We start from the raw sequence: 23868 nt of genomic DNA, 5'->3' as shown, positions 1-23868 counted from the left end.
ATTGACTGATATGTAGATGCTTTTGGTTTGAGGACCATGTTCCCTGAATGCCTCTTCCTGCCATGTGTGCCCCCCAGGCATAATCTGAAGCATCCGTTGTTAGGCTCTGCCTGGCTGGGGGTAGTGAGAATGGTTGTCCCTTGTTTTGGTGACAAGCCTTTGTCCACCATCAAAATTCCTGTTGCAGGCAGGGAATTAGAGTAATCATTGTTTCCAGGCTGTGGCAATGTTGTGTCCAGACACTTTTTAGGTACCATTGAATTTTCCTCATATGCAGTCTTGCATATGAAATTAGTAAGATACAGGATGCCATAAAGCCCAAAGCCTGCAGAATTTTTCTTGCAGATAACTGGGCCTTTGTTGCCATTTCCTTGAAATAGGTAGTCAGTTGTCTGTAGTCAGTTGTCTTTGTTTGTCTGTAGTGAGATAAGCCATCTGGGCAGTTGTATTTAAGCTTGCACCCAGGAGTATTATCTCTTGAGAGGGTACTAGTTTTGATTTATTTTTGTTGACTGTACCCTAGGCATGTTAAAAGTCTTATCACAAACATCAGATGCTGTAGTAGAATGTCCTTGCTCTCAGCTTGCATGAGGCAGTCATCCAAGTAAGGATATATTTGTATTCCTCTTTGTCTGCAGTAAGCAATTACTGGTGCCATGCACTTTGTGAAGACCCTGGGCACAGTAGATAAGCAAAAGGGCAGTGCAAAGAATTGGTAATGCTTTGATCCAGCCTTGAATCTGAGGTATCTTCTGCATGATTGCCTGATTGGGACATGCAGGTATGCCTCTTTTAGATCTAAAGTCACAAGCCAAGCCTTACTGCCCAGCATGGGCAGAAGCTGTTGTAAGGTCAACATCTTGAATTTTGGTATATCCAGGAAAAGTGTTTAGAATAGATAGGCCCAGTATTGGTCTCCATGCTTTGTCCTTTCTGGGTACCAATAACAATCTTGAGTAAAATCCTTGTCCCTGCTATTGCTGTGGCACTTGTTGAATAGCCCTCATGTCCATGAGAGCTGCAACTTGTTTTTGAGCCTCTGCCCATTGATTTTTTGGCAGGTCTGGCCAACCGTTTGCCCTTAGCAGGGTATGGAAATGAAACTTGTTGCCTTGTGACACTGTCTAGAACCCATTTGTCCTGGGTTATAATGTGCCAATTTTGAGAAAAAAGTGCTAGTTTTCCCCCTAAGGGTGCTGCCAGAAGATAGGTGCTTGGTGCATGCAGGGGGAAGTCATTGGGACTGTTTCCTGTATGATTGTGCTTTGTCTTCTCCACCTTTGGAGGTAGAAGCACTCCACTGCTTAGACGTGTAGGATCCTTGCGGCTGTGATCTGCCTCTGAGGTCTGTCTGAGAATGGAAAGGACCAATTCTTTGTAGGCCAGTGTCTGCTAAATCTAGGTGGTTGCACCTGTAAAAAATACTTGACCGTTTGCATATATTTAGCTTTGTCCTCCATTTTCTTTAACATCTCTTCTGCCTTAACACCAAACAAGGTATCATGTTGTAAAGGGGCATCTAATAATTTTGCTTTAACATGGTCGGGCAGAGTTTGTTCCTTTAACCAAGCATGCCTCCTAATGACAGAACCCGTAACACCGGCCCTGCAGGAGACCTCCAGAGAATCAAACCCACATTGCAAAGTATGCTTTCCAACTTGTTCAGCTGCATGCAATAAATCCTGCATTTCTTTGTTTTCTGCACAATCAGAATTTGCCATCATTTTCTGTTTAAGCAGTGACATGATATATTGCTGATATTTCAGCATATGAAACTGACAATTTAAGGCCCTTACAGCCAAAGTAGCAGATGTGGAAATCTTTTTTCCCCATCTATCCAGTGTCCTAGAATCCCTGTCAGAGGGGGTAGGGTTGTTTGCAGTAGAAGCCTTGACCCCTTTTGGACCCTGAGAAATAGTTTCTGGGTCTGCAGTAGGGTTTTTGAAAAGGAATTTATGAGAGTCAGGGACCCTGTAGTATCTGTCCAGCTTAACAGGAGCTGGAGGTAAAGAGTCAGGGGTCAGACTAGACTCCGAAAACACATCATCTACAGTGTCCAACACATGTGGAATAACTAGAGGCCTGTGTTGAGGTAGTAAAAGGAAGTCTCTGAGCCTTTTCTTAGATTCTGAAAAATCTTGGCTCTCCCAGTGGAAGTGCTCCCTCATAGTATGCAAGGTTTCCCCAATAGAGTAGTCCTCAGGAGGAGAAGCTGAAGGAATTGATTCTTCAGCATCAGAATCCTCCTAGGTGGGAAGGGAATACTCCTGATCAGAAGAGGAATCGGAAGAAATGGAAACCTGATCTAAAGATTCATTGTCTGTCTCTTGCCTAGGCCTCTATATCAGGAGGGGGATGGGAACCCCTGATCAAGGTAATCAAGTTTTCGGCCATTTGAGCATCTGTTTTTGGGCATGGAGGCCTGTCCTTGTGGCTGATGAACTTGTTTCTTTGCCTTTAAAGGTGTTTTAGTCTTTGAAGTCGGTTTTATATATAATTGTTTAGGTCTGAATACACCCTCAGAAGCTGATGCCTGCTCAGTGGCTCTGGACTCTTCTACGGGACTAATCTCCGAGGCTCCAATACCTTGAGTTTCCAGCGGCCTGGCCAACTCCACAGGGGAATCGGTAGCGGCCTGCGACTCTAAAGTAGCCGGCGTCAGGGGCTGCAAAAGCGCCTCACTGAGAACCGGCGACTTGCTTAGGAGAAACTTTTTCGTCGGTTTTGGACCTTGGTTGCCTGTCTTTTTCTTTGCGTTTTTTGTGAACTCCCATAGTCGGATGGCTATCAGATAACATTGTATAATTAAATCTTCACCCAAAATAGCTTAATGCAAAATCATACCGACGCTCAATAGTACGTTGGTTAAATCTAGCACAAAACCGACAAGTAGCAATGTCGTGGTCAGGGCCTAGGCAAGGAATCCAGTAAAAATGAAAGTCCTTATGAGGACTTTGCTTCCCACAAGAAATACAATTATTAACTTTTTCTGACATCGGTCTGGAGCAAGAAAAAAGTTTCCCCAATGGGGTACTTAGCTTTTAATGAAGACTTCGGATCTGAAACTCGAACACGAAAATCTCAGGAGTCGGCCAACAGGCACTTGCTAACTGCTTCTGCTTCGGGCACCATGCGGCAAGAAAGACTGAATAAAATGGCGTTGGCTGCATCTTGTATACCCCTGATGACCTGACGTCAGGGAAGAGGCGACAGAAACCGATGCAGGACCCAAGACTTTGGAATTCAAGCCGACTGAGGGCAACCTGCCAGCAGGATAACCCAAATGTAATGACTGCAACAGTGAAACACGAAGAACATCTTGACAGCATAATGAAACGCTGCTTTGCTGCTACTGGTGAGTTATAAAATAGCAACTTAATGGTAACTTCCGGGAATACAATGTACACTATCAAGCTGGCAGTAGAAGTAAGAGGCTCAGAGTACTAGAAAGCATTTTTTTAGCAGGGAACTTCCTTCCTTCAAAATGACATTATATACTACATGGGCTTCAGTGAGCTTCCAATGTATAAAAATCAAGTCTCAGTAAAACATGCCTATTGCAAAGCCAATAGAAAAATTCCAACTGGAGACAATTCATTCAACAGCAATAATTTCTGCCATATTATTAATGTGTTTGATTGTGTTAGCCTTTTCCTACCAACAGCTTCTGCATCTCATGTAACTTAATTACCTCTGAACTATAGAATGGAGGGGATATTATACTCATCACTAAACTGCTGCAAATGCTCCTTAATGACACTCAAGCCATCACAAGAATCTCAAATGAGCACGAAAGCAAAATGAACATATAGGAATTCTCGACACTTTGTATGCAAGGACAAAAAGCAGGGCTCCATGTTTCAAAGGGTATGCATAAATATTTTTTTCATCTCTACATTTTGTAAACATGATTATCTGCACAGCTATACCTCCTCCTACTCTTCACAAATGTGGTGGTGGAGCCTGAAAGGGGAACAGCAAGAAGATGATGCTGCTTCAATAAACACCAAGTCCTGCAATTTATTTGCAAAAAGCATCATTATTATTATTTTGGCAAACATGCACCATATTTTTACTGATGTCTTACAGAGTTCAAATGTTTCACGGAAAGGGTGAGGTTGTGTGGGTTTCGTGCACTAAAAATCAGTCATGGTGTTTTTCAATCATTGCCAGTTGGCAAGAGTCATGCAGAATACCCGAGTAACTTGTTGAAACTCATGTTCCATCAAATGATAGAAGGGGATAGACAGATGCGGTATATTAGGTGTAGTAGTCTGCTAGATAAACCAGTGTGGGGATGCCAGCACACCACAGAACATAACAATGTATGTGTAATGATCTTGCAGCAGGTCCTTTACTGAATGCATCACCTGACACTAAGCATACAAGAAAAGATTATTTTGAAAATGCAGGACATCTAAGCCCATGATATCTGAAAAGAGAAGAGGCCAACAGTAGCTAAAGACAGGAAAAACAGTGGAATAAAGACACATGGTGGGGCTACATAACCTTAAGGTATGTGTTAGTTGTTAGTCTGGTTAAGTGAGTACACAAAGTTTAAACAAAGTTGCAACAGAAGAGGAAGAATGGATGACATGGGAAGTAGGGTATCAAAAGGGGCTAAAGGAGGGCATATACAGAAAGCAAAACTTAGGAGCAAAAGAAATACATATGCAGAGAATCACAGCTCTAGAAAGTCTTTGCGGTAACCCACAGTTCAAAACAGGCACAGGATACATGAAAAGTAGATTTTACGGAAAAAGTCTGAAAACAATACATTAAGTGTTACTAGAAAAGGAAGGCAGTTATATAGGATCTGTGAGGAAGCAATGGTAGAATTTCACCTGAAGGAGGGCAACTGGTTAGGTGTTAATGGCATACAAAAAAAGTTATAGAACAGAATAGAAGGAAGGGAATAAACAGGAATGGAGTGTAGTTAAGTTGGTAGGTATATTAACTTTTAACAATAGAAGAGCAGCCTATATAAGTTAAGTACCACACTGGGGGAATGACAGGACAGTGAAGTATATAATAAACTAAAGTCAGTTTGGAAGAGAGAGAATTAAAAGACTAAGGTATGGGCGGTATTACAGAGATTACAATGAAAAGGGACAGTTTTACAGTTACAACTATTTAGTATGCAGACAGTAACAAACACAAGGTACATTAACAAGGAAAGGGTTTATGATGCAGAACTTGTGCTGGAGACATCAGAGTGAGAGCATATGAAGCTTTCACGTGCTGGCAACTATGAGTGTGGAAAAATTAGGAAACACTGTAATGAAGCTTTGGAAGGAGAAAAGATGAAACATAAAAAGAGATTGCAAAATATGACTATTTTGGACTGCGAACAGAAGAGTTTGGCATGAGAACAGATAGTGGATGTTTATTGGTGAAAGAATCAGTAGAGACACAGCTAAAGCCTGGAAGTCAAACAGGTTGGAAAGCCTATGAATGAAAAATTAAACAAAGTATGAAGTGGGTAGAGAAGGTAACAAAAGTCTGAGGGGGAACCTGCAAATAATAATTGCAAAAGTATCTAAAGGTACAAAAAAATCAAATTTCTTACAAGCAACAGTCAAAAGAGGTAGAGCTTCCAGCACATCTCAAAGTGCCCCTACATTGTGGATCACTAAATATACCAACTCCAAGAACACACAAACTCGGAGGAAAAGGTATGCACATACAACAAAATCCACATCCTCCCTCTTCTCAGGGTCCCACAGCCCAAAGTTAAAGGACAATATATGTAAGGAAACAGGTTCTGACATGCAAAACTCTTGACTACAAGTACACATGATTTTTCTCCCAAGATGTTTTCATGTCACATCCATCAACTACATGACAAACAGCAGTGCTTACCAGCTAAGTTACAAGCAGTCCCTGTTTAGATGCGCAGAAAAGACCACACACCAGTTAAGCAGGTAAACATGGTAATGTACATAACTAAAGTTGTTCAGGACATCATTGCAGCTGTAGTGCTGGAGAGAGAGAAGAAAGTGCAAGTATCAAATAAGTAAAACTAACTGTTAGCCTGAGTAGGAGCAGATGCTTGGCTTCCTGTTGAGTATACCATTCACACTGCCACTGGAAAAGGAATGAGTGGGACAGTGAGGGATGGCAATACCCTGAAGTCAGAGGAACTAGGACGAGAAAGAAAAGAAAGATGTGAACTTGGATGGCTTCACAACTAAGCAATCCTGCTCTGTTGTCAAAGTCTACCATTTAGGTTTCACTACAGATGTGGAAAAAAATGTTATAGATTACTATTAAGTATTTTACAAACAAAGGAATTCACAGTCTTTAACAATTAAAAGTTCTCAATTAACAGATTGTACTCATTATAGTAAAGAACCATATTTTGGTACTGCAGACAGGTCCCACAGAAATCTTTTACTCTCACCCCCACCCCCATTTTTGTCCTCCTCACCTTAATTGGCCTTGGGATGTCAGGTTTCTTCCAGCGCAAAACAATTTGTCCAGCAACAGTAACGCCATAGAACAAGTAATTGATAAAGCCAACATAGTTGATCAGTGTGTAGATGTCACTGGTTACCAGCATAAGTAAGGTGGATAGACACTGGAAAACACAGATTTAAAAGCAATAGTTAATGAGGCAGTGCAATGAAAAAAAATATATATATAAAAAAAAAAAGATACAACTGAAGATTGATAATTATTAACCTTTTTTGACATTACCAAAATGAATACAGCAACTACATCATTAGGTGACAGGGGTCCCTATTAAATAAATGAAAAGTCAAAATGTCAAACGGCCAAATATCCTAAAAGGCCATTCCTTGATATCGCTATTGTAAGACTGCGGTACAGTGAAGACTGGAAAATTTCCCTTTTCCTCACTGTAGTGCGATCTCGGAGTTGGTATATATAATTAGCAGGGGGGGCGCACAGCCCCCCAAAATACTAATTTTGAGGAACAGCCTTTTCGGATATTTGGCCATTCGACATTTTGACTTTTCATTTATTGAATAGGGAGCCAGGTGATACTACTTAATGAAAAATACAGCAAGAATCTGTGGATTCAGTATACACTGCTGTGGGGACTTTTAGACAATATAACTAAAGTCCTTTTATCTATCCTTTAGGTCAGCTGCAACTGCAAACTAGTTTGCAAAAGTATCCCTTCACTAAGTTTTCATATTAAAAATATATCAACCCATGTAATTATCACACCCTTTTTAATAAATTACACAGGAAGTCAGTTCTTACTTAAAAAATGAATCGGTGACAGAAAGTCACTGAACTAGATTTCAAAATGTTTAAAGCATGTGGGCTAAATAAGGTGACCATTTAATCTTTCATGTGCACATCTTGTAAATAGGTAATGACAGTCTGTTTAGAAAAAGGGGAAAAAACGAGAAGTCGCAGCAACAAAATTGTGCAATTTAAATCAAGTGGTCTAATATTGATCCGTCCTTTACTCCATGTTTCTGAAAATGAAATTGTTTGCACATTTAAACCTGTACCTTCTTCATATGAAAAACAACACAAGAAAACCCAGCAACTATCTCTCATATGCCTTTTCAAATAAATAATTTCCAATACTTGCAGCTGCTTATCAATGAATAACTTGATGAAGATATAAAGCTCTGACGTATTCCATGCAAGTAAGCAAAAGTATTGGTTCATACCTTCATACTAAGCTGAGGGCCACCAGGGTCTTTACAACCAACCCAGTTTTGTTCCAGAGTTCCCTGGATGCCTGTATGGTGCGGTATATTTGTAAAGAGGTAGGTAAGGGTTATGTAATGTGTGTGGGGGCTATGTTAGTTGGAAACTAACTTACTTACTGCCGATCTCTGCCCATTTGGGACATGGGGGACAGGCCAGGGGCAAACTTTTGATTTCCTATCCAATGATCAAGATTTCTATTAAACAGGATCAGGGATGGAAGCTTATTCCATAGCACTGGGATACTTGAGACAGTCACTCCAGCAGGTTCAGGTGCTTGAATCTAGTGTTTCTGGTGGGGTTTGTCTTGCAAATGTGCAAGAGATCCATCACAGCTGGATCCAAAGATGCCTAATATGCTAGGCATAGATCGCCTCTCAGTAACACGAATGAGAATGAGTACAGAAACAAGAATATAATGCAATCTGCGTAGGACAGAGCAATCGTACATTGGATTCTCCTGGTGAGGAACCTTTGAGGAATTCCAGCTGTTGAACATGCCTAGTTAGGTACATGCCAAAAGGGGAATTATACTCAATAATGAGTCTAAAAAGGACTGAGTAGGTGGTACTATTACTTCCTTGGACGTGGATGCCATACTCTTATTTATACGAGTTGTTCAAACTAGAATGATTTTCTTAATATTTTAGCTGTGTTGATCAAACTCTCAATTACTGTCTACATATGTTCCCAGATCCCTAATTATTTGATCATCTCTCAGGGGTGTTTTATTAATGAGGTAATTAGCTTGGGTATATGCATTTCCAAAGGGCACTATAATGCATTTCTCTGCATTGAGTTTTAATCCATGGCCTTTGCACCAATCATTTATTTGCATTACACACTCAAAGAATGTTGGTTTCATGGGGAGAATCTTTGACAGCTGCCAATTTACAGTCATCTGTAAACTTGATGAGGGAGAGGGCTTTGACATTATCCTTGACTTCCAAGAAGAAGATGCCAAACTGTGGCAGGCCCAAAAGAGAGCCCTGGGGGTACTCTGCTGGTGACTAGTTTCTTGGTGGAGGTGGTCTCGCGGATCCTAACTTCTTGGTTCCTATCTCTGAGCCAGCTGGAAATTCATCAAGTTATGTAGGGATTTATGTCTCCTCCTAAGAGTCTGTCAACAATACTTAAGTTGGGTATAGTATTGAATGCCTTGGCCAGGTCAAGGTAGGCAATATGAACCATTTGCTCTTCATCAACAGGCATGGTCATCCTCTTGAAGAAGTCTACCAGGCTAAGTAGGCAAGATATTTCCTTAAAAAGCCAAACTGGGATGGGTCCAGTGTCTGTAGGTTGCCAGTGTCCTTGTTGGTCACTTCCATGATAATACCTTCCATGGCTTTGCGTATCAGACTTGTCAGACTAATGAGTCTGTAGTTCCTTGGTTCAGTTGATGGCCCACTCTTACAAAGAGAGATGGCAGTTGCAGTCCTCCATTCATCTGATGTAACCTTTTTTTGACACTGTAGCTGAAGTGTGCCTCAAGTGGTACTATTAGGTCACATTTTAGGCTATTTAGAAGGCAACTGGGGATATTGTAAAGGCCCAATGAAGAAGTGTTTTTGGCCAAAGTGAGCACCTCCAGGACCAGATTCATTTTAATAGTTAGGGGGATATACTAGAAGGGATTTCACGGAGGGTAGTGGAGGATGAAGTTACTGCTAAATTTAACAGCAAGTAGATTTATGTCAGTGAAGGTTGTGCAATTTACCACCAGTTCTACACAATAATGAGTATTATTCCTGGCAAAGCTGAAGAATGCCTTGTGACTGTCTTTAGCCTGGGAGGCTATCCTAAACATGTAATGGACCTGTATTAGACCTCTGAGTTTTTTGTTTAGTTTAATCAGAGAGCTCTTGTGTCTGCGAGAGTTGCTCCTCTTGACTTTGACCATGACTTTTTTGCTTTTGTTACATGTCCTGTTAATATAAGGATTCCACCACTGATTTATTTTTGGTGTTAGATCTAGGCTTACTTCTGGTAGGTCCTGCAGACTCAATGCAGCCATTTATATGTTTCTACAGGGTTTCTGTAAATAATTCTGCATAGGCAGTTGTGTTCTCAGGGTTTGGGGAGCCGCGATTTTTGATAAACCGTTGCTTAATAGGATGTGGTTTGCCTTAGCAAAGTTCATTACTGTTAGTTGGGTTTACCGGGTTGAATTTTATTTTGAGGGAGACAACTCTGTGGTCTGATTTCACCAATAAGGATATGACATTGGGAGGGGGGGGGGTGTCCAGGAAATGTTGTGCCTTGAGTTAGAGGCAGTGTACATTTGCAAGTCTTTGGAGGGGTACTTAAAATCTTCCCTGAATAGGGTATTTGGTTGGATGGTGAGCACCTCTAGTAGACATAGGTTAGAGATGCGAGCTTTGTGGCTCAGAGGCTGATCTGTAGCTGGCCAGTACATGGTAGGGAACCTTGTCTATGGAGATTTGGACATGAATGAACTCCAGGGCATCATCCGTTTAGCTAACCTAAAGTTGTACTTGCTGCTAACACAGACTGAGACACCCCCACCTTTAGCCCCTGTCTGTGCTACTATTGGTCTAAATGTGTGGAAATCACTGTAGCCTTCTACTGCTGGAGTACTTTCATTGGCTTTAAATCTAGATTCAGTAACAGCAAAGATGTCTACATTCTCCAGAGTGAGAACAGCTTGTAGGTGTGGACTTTTTTGTTTAGGTTCCTAGCACTGAGCAGTAACAATTAAGATAGCTTTTTGTTTTTTTTTTGCTATGTTGGTAGTTTTGTCATTTTGACATTGCCTAAAAAGGCTGCAAAGTTTTAGCCAGTATTCAAAAGCTGAGGGGGAACAGGTGCAGACCATCCTTGGCAAAGAAACGTGGTTTGTAACCATGTCCTCCCTTGCTGATAGATACTGGATACTCCTAGAATGACACCAGAAACTAAGCCAATTATTAAACTCAATCATTTTCTGTTCATACTGTGGCATTATCTTTAGTGAAGGTAGAAAGTTGCTTACTGCAAGGCATGTACATGTCTGTGACACATATTCAGAGAGATCCGTAATGTCTATTTTCATACAGTCCATTGAGATGTGCCTCATGTCATTTACACCCACATGAACTATGACAATCATATTGGCACATACGTTGCAGTGACCCGAGTCTGTGCGTGATATTGCAGACCCTAACTCCAAACAAGCAACTAGCTATTATCTTCTTGTCCATCCTGGTGACAGGAGTATCTATGTCTCGTACAATAGAATCCCCTATGACAAAGAATACTAGGTAAATGTTTGCTTGCCTTATGTGATTTGTTCTTAGCGTACCAGTGGGTGTAAGCTTATGTGCAGTGTTAGTTGTTACTTTTGTTGTGTGCTATAGTGATTGCGGAGGACAGGTGTTGCAGTTTGACAGCTTAAGAGGTCTTTAATGCTTGGAGAGGTATCTTTTAAGTGCCTCAGCATAATGTCTGTGTGTGTGGTAAGCAGTATGTGTGAAGGATTTAGTCTGTGTTTTTGACAATCATGTTTGTAAGGAAGTTATGTATGTACACTTCTTGCATACTATGTTAGCTTCTTTAAAGATTAAAAGGTTGTCTGAGTATATGAGACAATTGCTATATTGTAACAGGAATCCCATATCTGCCAAGCTGGTCACATAGACATTAGGAAACTGCAAATCCATGTTGTCAGTACCTGTACTAGGGTTGGGCTATTAAGGTTTAGGGTATTGGTTTTACAGGGGTCATTTGTATGGTGTCTAGGGTGAAGGTTAGATTTCTGATTGTGCTATGATCTTAGTGCTGTATGACACTATCTAGCTGCCCTAAGCTTTGCTCCACGCAAAGCCTTTCTGTGTTAGGGGTTAAAGTCCCAAGTATTTGGTTCATTATTTTGCTACTGTATTGGGTACCACTAGCCACCACTTAGCGGTGAACAGTTTTGTAAAAATTTGCCTAATTCATAGCAAACAGAAAAATCTTAAAACTAACTCCTGTGCACTCTGGTCGATAAAAGACTACACTTTAAGCTCCCTGGAGTGTCTGCCAACTCAGAGAGACCAAGTAAACACCTTCTGTCACAAGATGAATTATCCTGGAACTTATTAATGTAAAAGCACAGCAAAGTAGCTCTCAAATGCAAATAAACACCCAACTAAGTCCCTACAAAGCCCTCTGGCTGATGAAACAATCCCATTTTCAGCCTCCATGTGTGTTTCCCAACTTGAATTAACTAGGTTACTGTATTAATGCTACTAAAATAGCAGTGCCAGTCTTCTTAATGTAAAGTCACACTGGTTGGACAAATGTGAAAAGGTACCAACTAGCTACAAGAAGTAATTCTCGCTTTAAGCCTCATTGTGCACTTCCCAACTCAGACAGACCAGATTACCTTTCTACTCCCACTGGAATTACATTCCCAGCCCTCTTTATGTAAAACACACTAACTTGCCAAAAGTGAAAAAGCCTCCATGCACGTTTTCCAACTTGGACTGACCAGGCTACTTTACTACTGCCACTAGAATAGCAGTAAATAAACTACAACCTTTCTTGTGTACAATACTGATCACAGTTGCACTGTTTTCATATGATGAATGGGTTTAAATTATGTATCAAATCTACATGTAGATTTTATCATCTTCATCATTAACTCCACTATTCTCATGTTGTCACATACCGGGTTGTAAACGTATGGAGTGGAATACAATAAAGTTGAATTTCAGAACTTTGAGGTGCCATATGTATTACACAAATGGTCCTGTATGCTGGCAACTGCAGAAAAAGGACTGCTTGTGCAAAATCTCGCAACAGAGCAATTCACTTTAATAAACTGTGCCACTGTCCTCATTGAGTACAAACAATACAATATACACAACCATTATGAGAAATCTCAGAAACTCTACAGGCTGTGGGTTTTAGTCCCACAACAGATAGATGGATTAATTGTAAATTACTGACAGTGGTATAGCAGAAGTGGGTACTGCACTACTGACTGTGTTGTCCTTTCGATGACATGTTAAGCTGAGGCCTTATCTGTTTGAGTTGACAGTAGCTCAGGAGGATGTTAAAGATCCCACAGCACTTACTGCAAAGAGAAGGGGAAGTGCTCTCTCTACAGCACTACTTCATGTCCCATTTTAAATATACTAGTTTCATACCAAATAGGTCTAGCCCTTTTACCCAATCTTAGCAAGTACTGTCCTATAACAGGAAGGGCACATGAATTGTCTGATTTAGCCAGAATGTTCAGATAAAAAATATTTCTACCCAGTATTTGTAACTGATCAAGTCTGAATATGTATGTAATTTAACCACTGCAAGCAATGTAACTACTGTATGTATGCTACTACTGTAACTACCGTTGTTATTGGTGTGCAAATGAATGTATGTAGCTACTTTTTCTAAATTGTCTTTGTGTTTTTACTGTTAACCTCGGAGTTTTTCACCCCGTGCCTCCGCTGAAAATTGACATATATCCAGTCGGACTATCTCAGTCAACAAATGTAAAATAAAATAAATAAATAAGTCCCTCAATTCCCTGTTCAGATTTCTTGTAGTCAGTATGACTATCACCTTGTCTCTTCCGTATAACAGGTCATTGGCTCCTCACAATGGAAGATGCCGATGTCTGTGCAGCCACGGAAACTTGGTTCAGGGCTGCAGAAAGCACACCTGCCTTACCAAGCTATACCTCATTCCACATTTTCTGACTCCAAAATGAGGTTGGAAAGACTAAGGGTGGTGGAGTCTCTATCTTCATTAAGGGCAGGCACACCTCCACACTGGTTTACCAACATGAAGCACTGGAATTACTCCAGGTGCAAATGACAGCTGGCAAGAAACCCATCCAAGTTAAAGCCAGCTATATACCCCACTCCATGTCTCACAACACCCACACCTCCTACTTGATCTACTTGACTCCATCAAGGCACCCCCTAACACCCTGATCCTTGGTGACAACTTTGAACTACCCCACCACAGACTGGGTGAACTATTCCTGTACTAATGCAATCACACAACGATTCCTTGACTTCATCAGTTCTAATACACTGGATTAGCTTATCCCCCCACAAGGGGAGATAACATACTGGACTTGGTTCTCACCAACATGGGCTACTGCTGCACCACTCCCAAAGTATGTTCTTCCCTGGTGAGATCAGATCATTGGTCTGTCTCATTCGAAGTTTCTATCCCACCCAACCCCTCTCCAGCCATATCCAGGCTAAAAAACTTCTCAAAAGCTGACTACAACCTCCTAAGGGAGGGTTATCAGCAACTTCACATGACCCCCCCCCCCACAGATGATGCAGACAACTATGCTGAAAAGTACACCAGTGTAGTATACAAGCACCTGTACAACTGCATGGACTCAGCCATACCTAACAGAACCAAAAATCTGTTCCTCAAGGAAACAAAAACCTGTCTGGTGAACATCCTCTATCAACAGGCTTTATAATAAAAGGAAGAAACTGTTGTCCAAGGGTAAAAAGGAACAAATTCCAAATTGGAAAAACTCCCTCTTCTGCCTCAGCAAACGAATCACTAGTGAAAACCTCCAAAGCCAATTATGAGTTGAAACTAGCCTCCAAAATCAAAGGGAAACCACAAGTCCTTCTTCAGTTACATTGGGAACCTCCATGGCAAAGCCAAAGTTTGTTCCGAACTAGTACTTAAGGATACCACTGACACTGATCCTGCTGACTTAGCCAACCTGCTGGCTGATAAGGGGGTGAAGTTTGCGCTGAACCTATCACCCCACAAAGGCCCAGTTGACACCCCCGATACTTGATCTACAGAGATGTCAGGTGTGGGACAAGTGTTAAAGGCCCTATCCAAGGCAAAGAACACAGCTTCCATGGGACCTGATAGTATCCCAGGCTGTATTCTGCACCATCTCCAGCAAGAACTAGCTTTGCCATTGAACACCCTATTCAACCACAGCCTAACTCCAGGCTTCATTACAGCAGAGTGGAGAATTGCCATCTTAATCCCTTTGCACAAAGGTGGTGCCACTACTGACCTGGGAAACTACTGCCCCATCAGCTTGACAAGTCTGATCTGTAAAGTCATGGAGCGTATTATTATGGATCTCAGAAACAAGGACATAGGCAATCTCCAAGCACTCAACCCCACCCAATTCGGATTTGTCAGGGGTAGATCTTGCCTACTGAACCTAGTTGACTTCTTTGAGACTGTCACCAAGGCCCTGGATGAGGGAAAGTCAGTACACACAGCTTACCTTGACATGGTCAAGGCCATTGACACAACCCCCCACTTGGGCATCATCGAAAAGCTAACATAACTTGGTGTTAATCCCTATCTAGTCAGATGGGTGGCCAAATGCTTATATATAGTACCCACAAGGTCAAAAAAGGTGCTGCCACCTCTGGCAGCAGGCCTATCACTAGTGGTGTTCCCCAGGGATCTGTCCTGGGACCCCTACTGTTTGGCATATATTTCTCTGAGGTCCAGGAAAAGGCAAAGGCCCTGTGTGGCTGACCAAGTCTGCGGATCACTAAGTTGGGTGCTGTTACTGACTCCCCAATTGATGTTAACATATGGCAAGAGGGTCTCACAGCTACAAATAATCGGTGCCAAAGTCATGGCCTTAAGTTAAACACAAAAAAATGTATTACCATACCATTTGGCAAAAACACGGCCCCCTACTGATTACCACATCAATGGCAACCCTAATAACACAACCTGTGGTGAGAGACCTGGGTACTCAGGTTGAGAAAAATCTCACATGGTGTTCAGGGCTTGCCCCCTCATTATCAGGGGATGCAGAGCAAAAAACACTTGCAGTTTAATTTTTTCAAACCTCTGTATTTCAGACATTGTTTTTTGGTGTTTTGTTTCTTCAGCATTCTGATGTTTGATGTTCCTTAGTAAAGCTTACATATACATTTCTCTCTCTCTCTCTCTCTCTCTCTATATATATATATATATATTATACACAAACCCACTCAATATACATATGCACACAAAGTACCAGAACAGTGAAAAGTACAGTTGTGTACACTTCGCATTAATGTAAATGTTTGAGTGTATTCACTGTTGCAGTCATCACTTGTGGGTTATCCCTGCTGGATACCCCTCGGTCAGCCCGAATACCAGAGTAAAGTTTTCCCTCCTGCGTCAGGTGTTCTGGGAGTGTGGCTGACGCCAGGGCTATAAAGGGAGACAGCCGATGCATTACATCAGTTTTTTTGCCCCCAAAGGTTAGGAGCCACAGAAAAGATGTATACACAAGGCAAGAAAGGGAGAGAAGTGGGAGGGAAACAGGATTGCAACAGTGAACACACTCGAACATCTACATTTATGGTAAGTGTACACAATGTACTATGTTCTTCTTGTTTCACTGTTACAGTCATCACTTGTGGGAATAATCCAAAAGCTGAGCAAGTGGGTGGAGGAAAGTTGTACAAATTATGGGGATGCTAGCATGCCCTGCAGGACTGCAGATGCAAATCCAGCCCTGGATTCAGAGAATGTAGCTAGCTGGTAGTGCTTGGTGAAAGTGTGTACAGATGTCTAAGTAGCAGCTTCCAGAATTTCCTTAGTAGGAACCACCCCTTCAGAAAGGATGTGGAGGTAGAGGCTGCTCTTGTGGAATGGGATCTGATGGTTTTGGGAGGACCCTTTCCATGGAAGGTGTAGCAGAAATGTATGCAATGAGAGATCCATTTGGAAATGGTCTGCTTAGAAATGGGTTTCCCCTCTGCCCCAGGGGCGAACGAAACCAGTAGCTGGTCAGTTTTCCTGATTGATTTGGTCCTTTCAAGGTAAACTCTCAGCTGTCTGTGCACATCTAAGGTATGCAGAATTCTCTCCCCTCTATTTGTGAGTCTAGGAAAGAAGGTAGGTAAATGTATGGCCTGGGTAAGGGTTACATCAGAGACTACTTTAGGAATAAAGGAGGGGTAGTTCTTAGACAGACCCTGTCCGCATGGAAGATGATGAAGGACTCAGTGGCCATAAGCTCAGATACCCTCCTAGCAGAAGTGATGGCTAGCAAAAGGGCAGTTTTCCAAGAGAGGAATTTGAGATCTGCAGAGGAAGCTGGCTTGAAAGGGGGCAGAGTCAGCTTTTCCTGGACAAAGTTAAGATCCCAAGCTAGTGCAGGAGGCCTTCTATGTGGTGTGATATGAGCCACGACTCTGAGGAACTGTTTTAAGAGGTGTTGAGAGAATAAAGGCTGATCCACATGGACAGAGGCTGAGATAGACTAAGCATGAATCATGATAGAGGAGTAAGACAAAACATTATGGAGGAGCTCTGCTAGGTAGTCCAGGACCAGTGGTAAAGAGGCTGTAGTGCTGGAAGCGCCACTGCTGGAGCACCAGCAGGTGAATCTCTTCCACATAAAGGCATAAGATTTCCTGGTATTGGGTCTACGAGCCTCCATAATAATGTCTAACACCTGATTGGTGAGGACTGAAGAGATATCTGCCTTTGAGGAATCAGCCATGCTGTTAGCTTGAGTGTGGCCAGGCCTGAATACAGGAGCTTCCCTCCTTATTGTGTCAGAAAGGTTTGAGGCAGAGGGCAGGGAAAAGGGAGGTTACATGGTCATGCTGAGGAGCATGGGATACCAGTGCTGCCTTGGCCAGTCTGGGGCAATCAGGATAGCCCTTGGTCCTTCCTCTCTGATCTTGAGTAGTACTCTGGGTATCAGAGATAGTGGGGGAAAGGCATACACAAACAGGCTACCCCAGTGTTAGGAGAGGGCATTCACGTTCCAGGCTTTTGGGTGAAACTGTCGAGCAAAATTTGGTCAGTTGATGGTTCTGGTAGCTTGCGAAAAGGTCTATGTCTGGTTCCCCCCAGATACGACTGATCTGTAAGAAAGTGTCCCTGCGCAATTGCCACTCGTGGGGGTCCACGATCTGCCTGCTTAAATGATCTGCCAGGGTGTTTTGCTTCCCTGGAAGGTATTGAGCTGTGAGATGTAGTCCCAGATTGCAGGCTGACTGCCAGATTTCCATGGCAAGGTTTCACAGGGAGTAAGAATGAGTGCCCCCCTGTTTGTTGATGTATCACATGACAGTAGTGTTACCTGTCCTGATTAAGAGAACCCTGGTGACAGATGCTTTTGAAAGGTTAAGATGGCTCTGTGCACCGCTAGCATATCTTTTGGACGGATGTAGAGACCTAGAACCTCCTTTTCCCAAATGCCAGGGTTTGAATAGTCCTGTGTGGGCTCCCCAGGCAATGTCTGAGGCATCTCTGGAGAGGGTTTGCTTGTGTGGTTGAAGGACAAAGGGAAGGCCCTTGTTCAGGAAGCAAGCCTGAGCCCACCAGAGGAGCTCCTTCCTTAGGCAAGGAATTAGTGGGAGTTGTTGCTCCAGAGACTAGGAGTGTTGGCACCACAGATTTCTTAGGTACCACTGCAGTTTCCTCAAATGCAATCTGCCAAAGGGTACCAGCAGGATGCAGGAAGCCATGTATCCTAGGGGTTGCATTATTTTCCTGGCTGCGAGGTGGGTCTTTAGTGCCAGCTGTTGGAAGTAGGACTGAAGAGGTCTTCTTCTTGGGGGGGAGGGGGGGCAGTTGTATGGAAGTGTCCAGATGGGTGCTCAGGAAGGTAATCCTTTGTGTGGGTAATAGCTGGGATTTCTCCAGGTTGATGGTGAATCCCAGTGAGGTCAGTAGGGTCTGCACAAAGGAGAGGTCCTGTAGGAGCTTTTTCTTGGTATCTGCCTGTATGAGGCAGTCGTTGAGGTAGGGGTAAATGTGTATGGCTCTCTGCCTGTAGTAGGCAATGACCAGAGCCAAGCACTTAATAAAGTCTCTGGGAGCAGTGGATAAGCCAAAGGGCAGTGCAGTGAACTGAAAGTGTTGGGCCCCTACTCTGAACCTTAGGTAGCTCCTGCAGGACTGTGATAGGGATATGCAGGTAGGCATCCTTCAGATCTAGGGTCACTAGCCAGGCTTGTGGCATGAGCATGGGTAGTGTTTTTTGTAGTGTTAACATTTTGAATTTTGGAGTCAGAAGGGACAGATTCAGGGTGGAGAGGTCTAGGATAGGGTGCCATGTGCCCTACTTTCTGGGGACCAGGAACAGTCTTGAGTAAAATCCTTTTCTGGTCTGTTCCTTGGGCACGGGTTCTATAGGTCCCTGGGCATAAAGCTTTTGGATCTGGCGAAAGGCTTCTGCTCTCTGGCCTGCAGGGACAACTGGGTAACCTGACCTCCTGGGTTTTTCTTTGAAATAGAATCTGTACCCTCTGGTAATAATTTTCAAGACCCATAGATATGAGATGATAGCCAGTCAGCTTTTTAGGATGAGGGAGAGTCTTCCTCCTAGCTTGTCTGGGGACATGGGGGGCCAAGGAGGGGGTAGGGAGTCATTGAGAGTCTCTGGAAAAGGTAGTGGGCATAGAATTCCCCTGCCTAGGAGCAGCAGTGGTCCACTGCCTAGTTCTTTGTTGGTTGCATGCCTGCAGCCTACGGGTTCTGTCCCTATGTCCCTTTCTCTGCACTGGCTTTGCTTGAGAAGGAAAGGACCAGTGCTTAGTAGGGAGCTTTCTGCTGAACCTGGAAGGTTGCACCTGTAAAAAATCCTTGACAGTCTGCATGGACTTGGCTTTGTGCTCCATTTACTTTATGACCTCCTTGGCCTTGGGGCCAAACAACTGCTCCTTATCTAGAGATGCATCTAAATGTTTGGATTTTACCTGGTCAGGCAAAGGTTGCTCCCTTAACCAGGCATGCCTTCTGATAACTAACCCTGTAGCTGCAGCCCTGGTAGAGGCTTCTAAGGCATCAAAACCACAATGCAAGGAGTGCTCTGCTACCCGAGAGCTAGAGTGTATGAAGTCTGTTAATTCTCTGGTAGTGCTACTGTCAGGCATGGCAGATATTTTCTGTTTTATTAGTTCGAGCACATTCTGTTGAAATGTTATTATGTGAAATTGGCAACTTAGTGCCCTGACAGCTAAAGTAACTGAGGTGTAAACCTTTTTACCCATCCTGTCTAATGCTCTGCTTTCCTTGTCAGCTGGGGTGAGGTTTTAGAAGAGCTAGTCCTAGCTCCCTTAGGGCCTTGAGTAATTACTTCAGGGTCTGCAGTATGGTTTTTAAAAAGGAATTTGTGTGACTCTTGCACCCTGTAAGTATCTGGCTTTATGGGCACTGGAGGGACAGAATCTGGAGAGAGGGCAGATTCTAAGAAAACATCTTCTACAACATCGAGGATAGGAGGAATGGCCAGTGATTCCCTAAGTCTCTTTTTAGACTGTGGGTAGTGCTGGGCCTCCCACTGAAAATGTTCTTTGAGGGTATTTAGTATTTCCCCAAAAGAAAGATCCTCAAGGGGAAGACAGATGGAATGGGGTCATCAGCATCAAGAGACCTCAAAGGCTGCTAAGGGCTGGTCTTCCATGTCAGAGTCCTCTAAAACAGAATCAAATGATTCCTGGTCAGGTGTCCCTTTTCTTTTGGCCAGTGCAGAAGGGTGGGGTTGGTTACCCCTGATCAGAGTAATGAGGTCTTCTGCCATCTTGAGCAGCTGCTGCGACTGCGAAGCAGGCTGGGTAGTAGTAGGTCGGACGCTGCAGCCCTGGGAAGGGGCCGTAGATTTAGGCCTGGACCTAGCTGGTTCAGAAGCCTTGTATAGAGTCAATTTGAACGGCAGTGCTGTAATTGGCCCAATTCAGACTTCGGATGTCAGGGAGATCTCAGAGGAAGCCGGTGCCTGCAAAGCGGCACCAGACCCACCACGTGAGGAGAAAGCAACATCCCGGCTGGAAAAAGCTGATCCGTCGGCGTTCCGGACTCCGAATGGGTCTCAGCAGAGGCCTTTAACGGTTCATTGGCTGTCGTCAGGGGCTGCGAAGGTGTCTCACTGAGTTCAGTCATAGCCTTGCTTTGAGTAAGAGTAGCCTGTAGTCCAGAGTTGTGAGAGGGCCTAACTTTTAGTGGCCTATCATTATCCTTGTCCTTTTTCTTCCTAGGTAAGTCAGGAACTGCCTGAGAGACCAACACCATTTCACGGTGCTGGAAAAATCAACTAAAATGTCTTGCTACAATATCAGCTCTTTTTCTAATAGTATGAGCATTAAAGAGGGCACAGAACCTATACCTTATAGGTTCATAGGTTCATACTAGGCTATCTGCCCTAGGGCATTTATAAGCCTAGCCAGAGTATGTTTGGCTTTCGTCACCCATTTTAAATTAATTTTGCTACGCCCTTTTTCGAGGTTAGTATACTGTGCCTCTGTCCAGTGACACAGAAGTGATACCCGGGGTAAACCTACGATCTCCCATCCACTCATCAAGATTCCTCTTGAAGAGAATCAATGAGGGACTCTGCCTAACCTGGACTGGGATTTTATTCCAGAGTGAAGGGAGCCTCTGGGTTATGAATCTGTCCCTCCAGCATGTCCTATTTATTTCAGTGTTGAGGTTCAAGTCTCTCGAGCGTGTAGCTCGATGGGATTTGGATTCTTTGACGTGCAGCATGTCCCTTAATTCCGGGTTGGACATGGCCTTATACGTCAGGCACAGGTCACCTCTGAGCTGGCGGTATGCCACTGAGTAGAGCTGGAGTTTCTTTAACCGGGCAGCATATGGCATCTGTTTGAGCCCTTTGATCCTCTTGGTGAGGTACTTTTGGGGTCTTTCCAGTTGCTGCAGGTGTTTGGTAAGGTACATCCCAAAAGGGGCATTGTACTCGATTATGGGCCTGATGAGGGATGAGTAGAGGCACGATGACCTCCCCTAATCTAGATGTGAATCCCTTCATTATTTGGTGGGCTATATAAAATGTTTTTCTAACCACTTTGGCCAGGTGGTTGTCAAATGAGAGATTGCTATCAACTTGGGTCCCCAGGTCCCTAATTACTACTTCTGTACTTAATGGATTACCACCTATGTGGTAATTTGTGGGCACTTTGTTTCTGCCAAAGGGGATGACTATACACTTTTTGGCATTTAGCTTGAGGCCATGGCTCTGGCACCAGTTGTCTGTTTCTATGAGGCCCTTTTGGAGGATGCTTGTGTCGGCTGGAGAGTCGATTATGGTGCCCAGTTTGCAGTCATCTGCGAACTTGGTCAGCCACAGTCCTTCCGTGTTGGCCTGTACCTCCGAGAAATATATACCAAACAAGAGAGGTCCCAGGACTGAGCCTTGTGGGATGCCACTTGTAACTGGTTTGGAGTCTGACATGGCTCCAGCAATTCTAACCATGTGGGTACTGTCCTTGAGCCAGTTTGCAACCCATCTAGTGACATAGGGGTTTATATTTAAGCTGGTGAGCTTATCTATAATGCCCGAGTGGGGTATTGTATCGAAGGCTTTTGCGAGGTCCAGATAGGCTGTGTGGACCACCTTCCCTTTGTCAATGGCCTTGGTGACTGTTTCAAAGAAGTCAACCAGGTTTAAGAGGCAGGATCTGCCCTTCACAAAGCCGAACTGGGTAGGATCCAGTGTCTGTAGGTCCCCAATATCTTTATTTATGAGTGATCCTTTCCATAGCTTTGCAGACCAAGCTAGTCAGGCTTATGGGGGGATAGTTTCCAGGGTCCGTTGAGGCACCACCTTTGTGGAGAGGGACCACTGTTGCTGTACGCCACTCTTTGGGTACATATCATGTAGTAAGGCTGAGATTGAACAGTAGTTTTATGTTTGGGTTTAGCTCTTCTTGGAGTTCATGTAGGACGCAACCTGGGACACCGTCTGGTCCCATTGATGCTGTGTTTTTTGCTTTGGAGCGGGCAGCTCCCACCTGAGCATCTGAGATGTCAGGGGGGGCAGCACTCTGCTGGGATAGATATTTGCCCTTTTGGTGGGGAGGGGGGGGGGTTTGCACTGAACCTGTCAGCTAGGATGCTGGCAATGTCTGTGGGATCAGTGTATTTTTTGTCATTTTGGACTAATTCTGAGCATATCTGGGAATTCCCACCCAGGTTCCTAACATAACCAAAGAAAGCCTTGTGATTATCCTTAGTGTCCTGTGCAATTTTTCTCTCAAAGCTGGCCTTTGACGATTTTATGAGTGCCCTTAGTTTTTTGCTAATACTGATCAGAGAGGCCTTCCCTTTTTGGGATTTTGCTCTATCATGTAGTAACTTCCTCCTTCTATTGTATAGTTTGTTTATGGCTGGGGTCCACCAGACAGGTCGTCTGCCTTTGGAGGATTGCATGATCCATGCATTCCTGAAGGTGTTCATAGAATGCATTTATAAAGGATTCTGCGGTCTGGGACGCATTTTCCACAGGCCCGGGGGCTTTGAAGGATTCCACCTCGGTTTTGAGGAGTGTGAAATTTGCTTTAGAGAAGTTTTTCACTGTGGTTTTCTGGGCAGGGGGTGGGGTCAGGATGTGAACATCCAGTGAGATCAGTTTATGGTCTGATCTTACAAGTGAGGGATACACTTCTGGTCTGGAGCATAGAGTCCCCATGTTGGTGATGATCAGGTCCAGTATGTTTTCCCTCTTGTGGGAGTGGTAACAAGTTGTTCCATAGCATTTGAGTTTATGAATTCTAGAAACCTTTGGGCAAGGGTGTTGGAGCTACAGTAATGCTCCCAATCTATGTTTGGGTAGCTGAAGTCAACAAATATAATGGTGTTTGGAGAGACCTTCATATTTTCCAGTGTTTTCAGGAAGGCTGAGTGGGGTTCCTGGGTTTGGGAGGGTGGTCTGTAGCAGGCTATAACTGGAAGGCCGTTTTACCCACTGTTAGTTGCACATGGATAGTCTCTGATGCTTCGTGCTTTGCCACCAACCTGGAGGGGTGGGTATCTTTGATGAATATCAATACTCCCCCTCCTTTTGTGGTTCGGTCCAAGTTTTGGGGCCGAAAAGCATGGTATGAGGTATAACCTGGTAGTGCTGGGGTGCTCTCGGGAGTCCTGAACCAGGTTTCTGTTACTGCACAGATATCGATGTTCTCCATGCTAAGGAGAGTTTCGAGTGCATGCATCTTGAGGTTTAGACTTCTAGCGCTGAGTAGCATTACTCTTAGTTTCTTATCCCTTGTGATACCTATGGAGGTGGGTTTGTCTTTTGAGCCTTGCCTAAAAAAGGCACTATGGGGGTAGCAAGAACCTTTGCCAATATCCAAAAGCCCAGGGGTGACAGGTGCAAGCCGTCCCTAGCAAACCATCGTGGCTTGTCGTGCATATCATCCCAAGCTGACAGGCATTGGATCCCCTTTGAATGACACCAATACTTAAGCCAATTGTTGAAATTGA

The 23868-nt window shown here is 43.6% G+C and overlaps 1 protein-coding gene across 1 annotated transcript in view; it reads right to left on the bottom strand.

The window, feature by feature from the left end:
• LOC122794370 (large neutral amino acids transporter small subunit 2-like) overlaps positions 1-23868 on the bottom strand; it is a 724393-nt gene that overhangs the window by 242195 nt on the left and 458330 nt on the right. The window contains exon 9 of the mRNA XM_044062706.1: positions 6431-6580. Within this exon, the coding sequence (XP_043918641.1) occupies positions 6431-6580 (150 nt within the window). The remainder of the gene's footprint in view (positions 1-6430; positions 6581-23868) is intronic.

This window comes from Protopterus annectens, chromosome 2.part1, assembly GCF_019279795.1.
Source record: "Protopterus annectens isolate FY-2018-M chromosome 2.part1, PAN1.0, whole genome shotgun sequence".
NCBI lineage: Eukaryota > Metazoa > Chordata > Ceratodontiformes > Protopteridae > Protopterus > Protopterus annectens.
The sequence above is the reverse complement of the archived record's forward strand: the minus strand, read 5'-3'. Positions and strand labels throughout refer to the sequence as shown.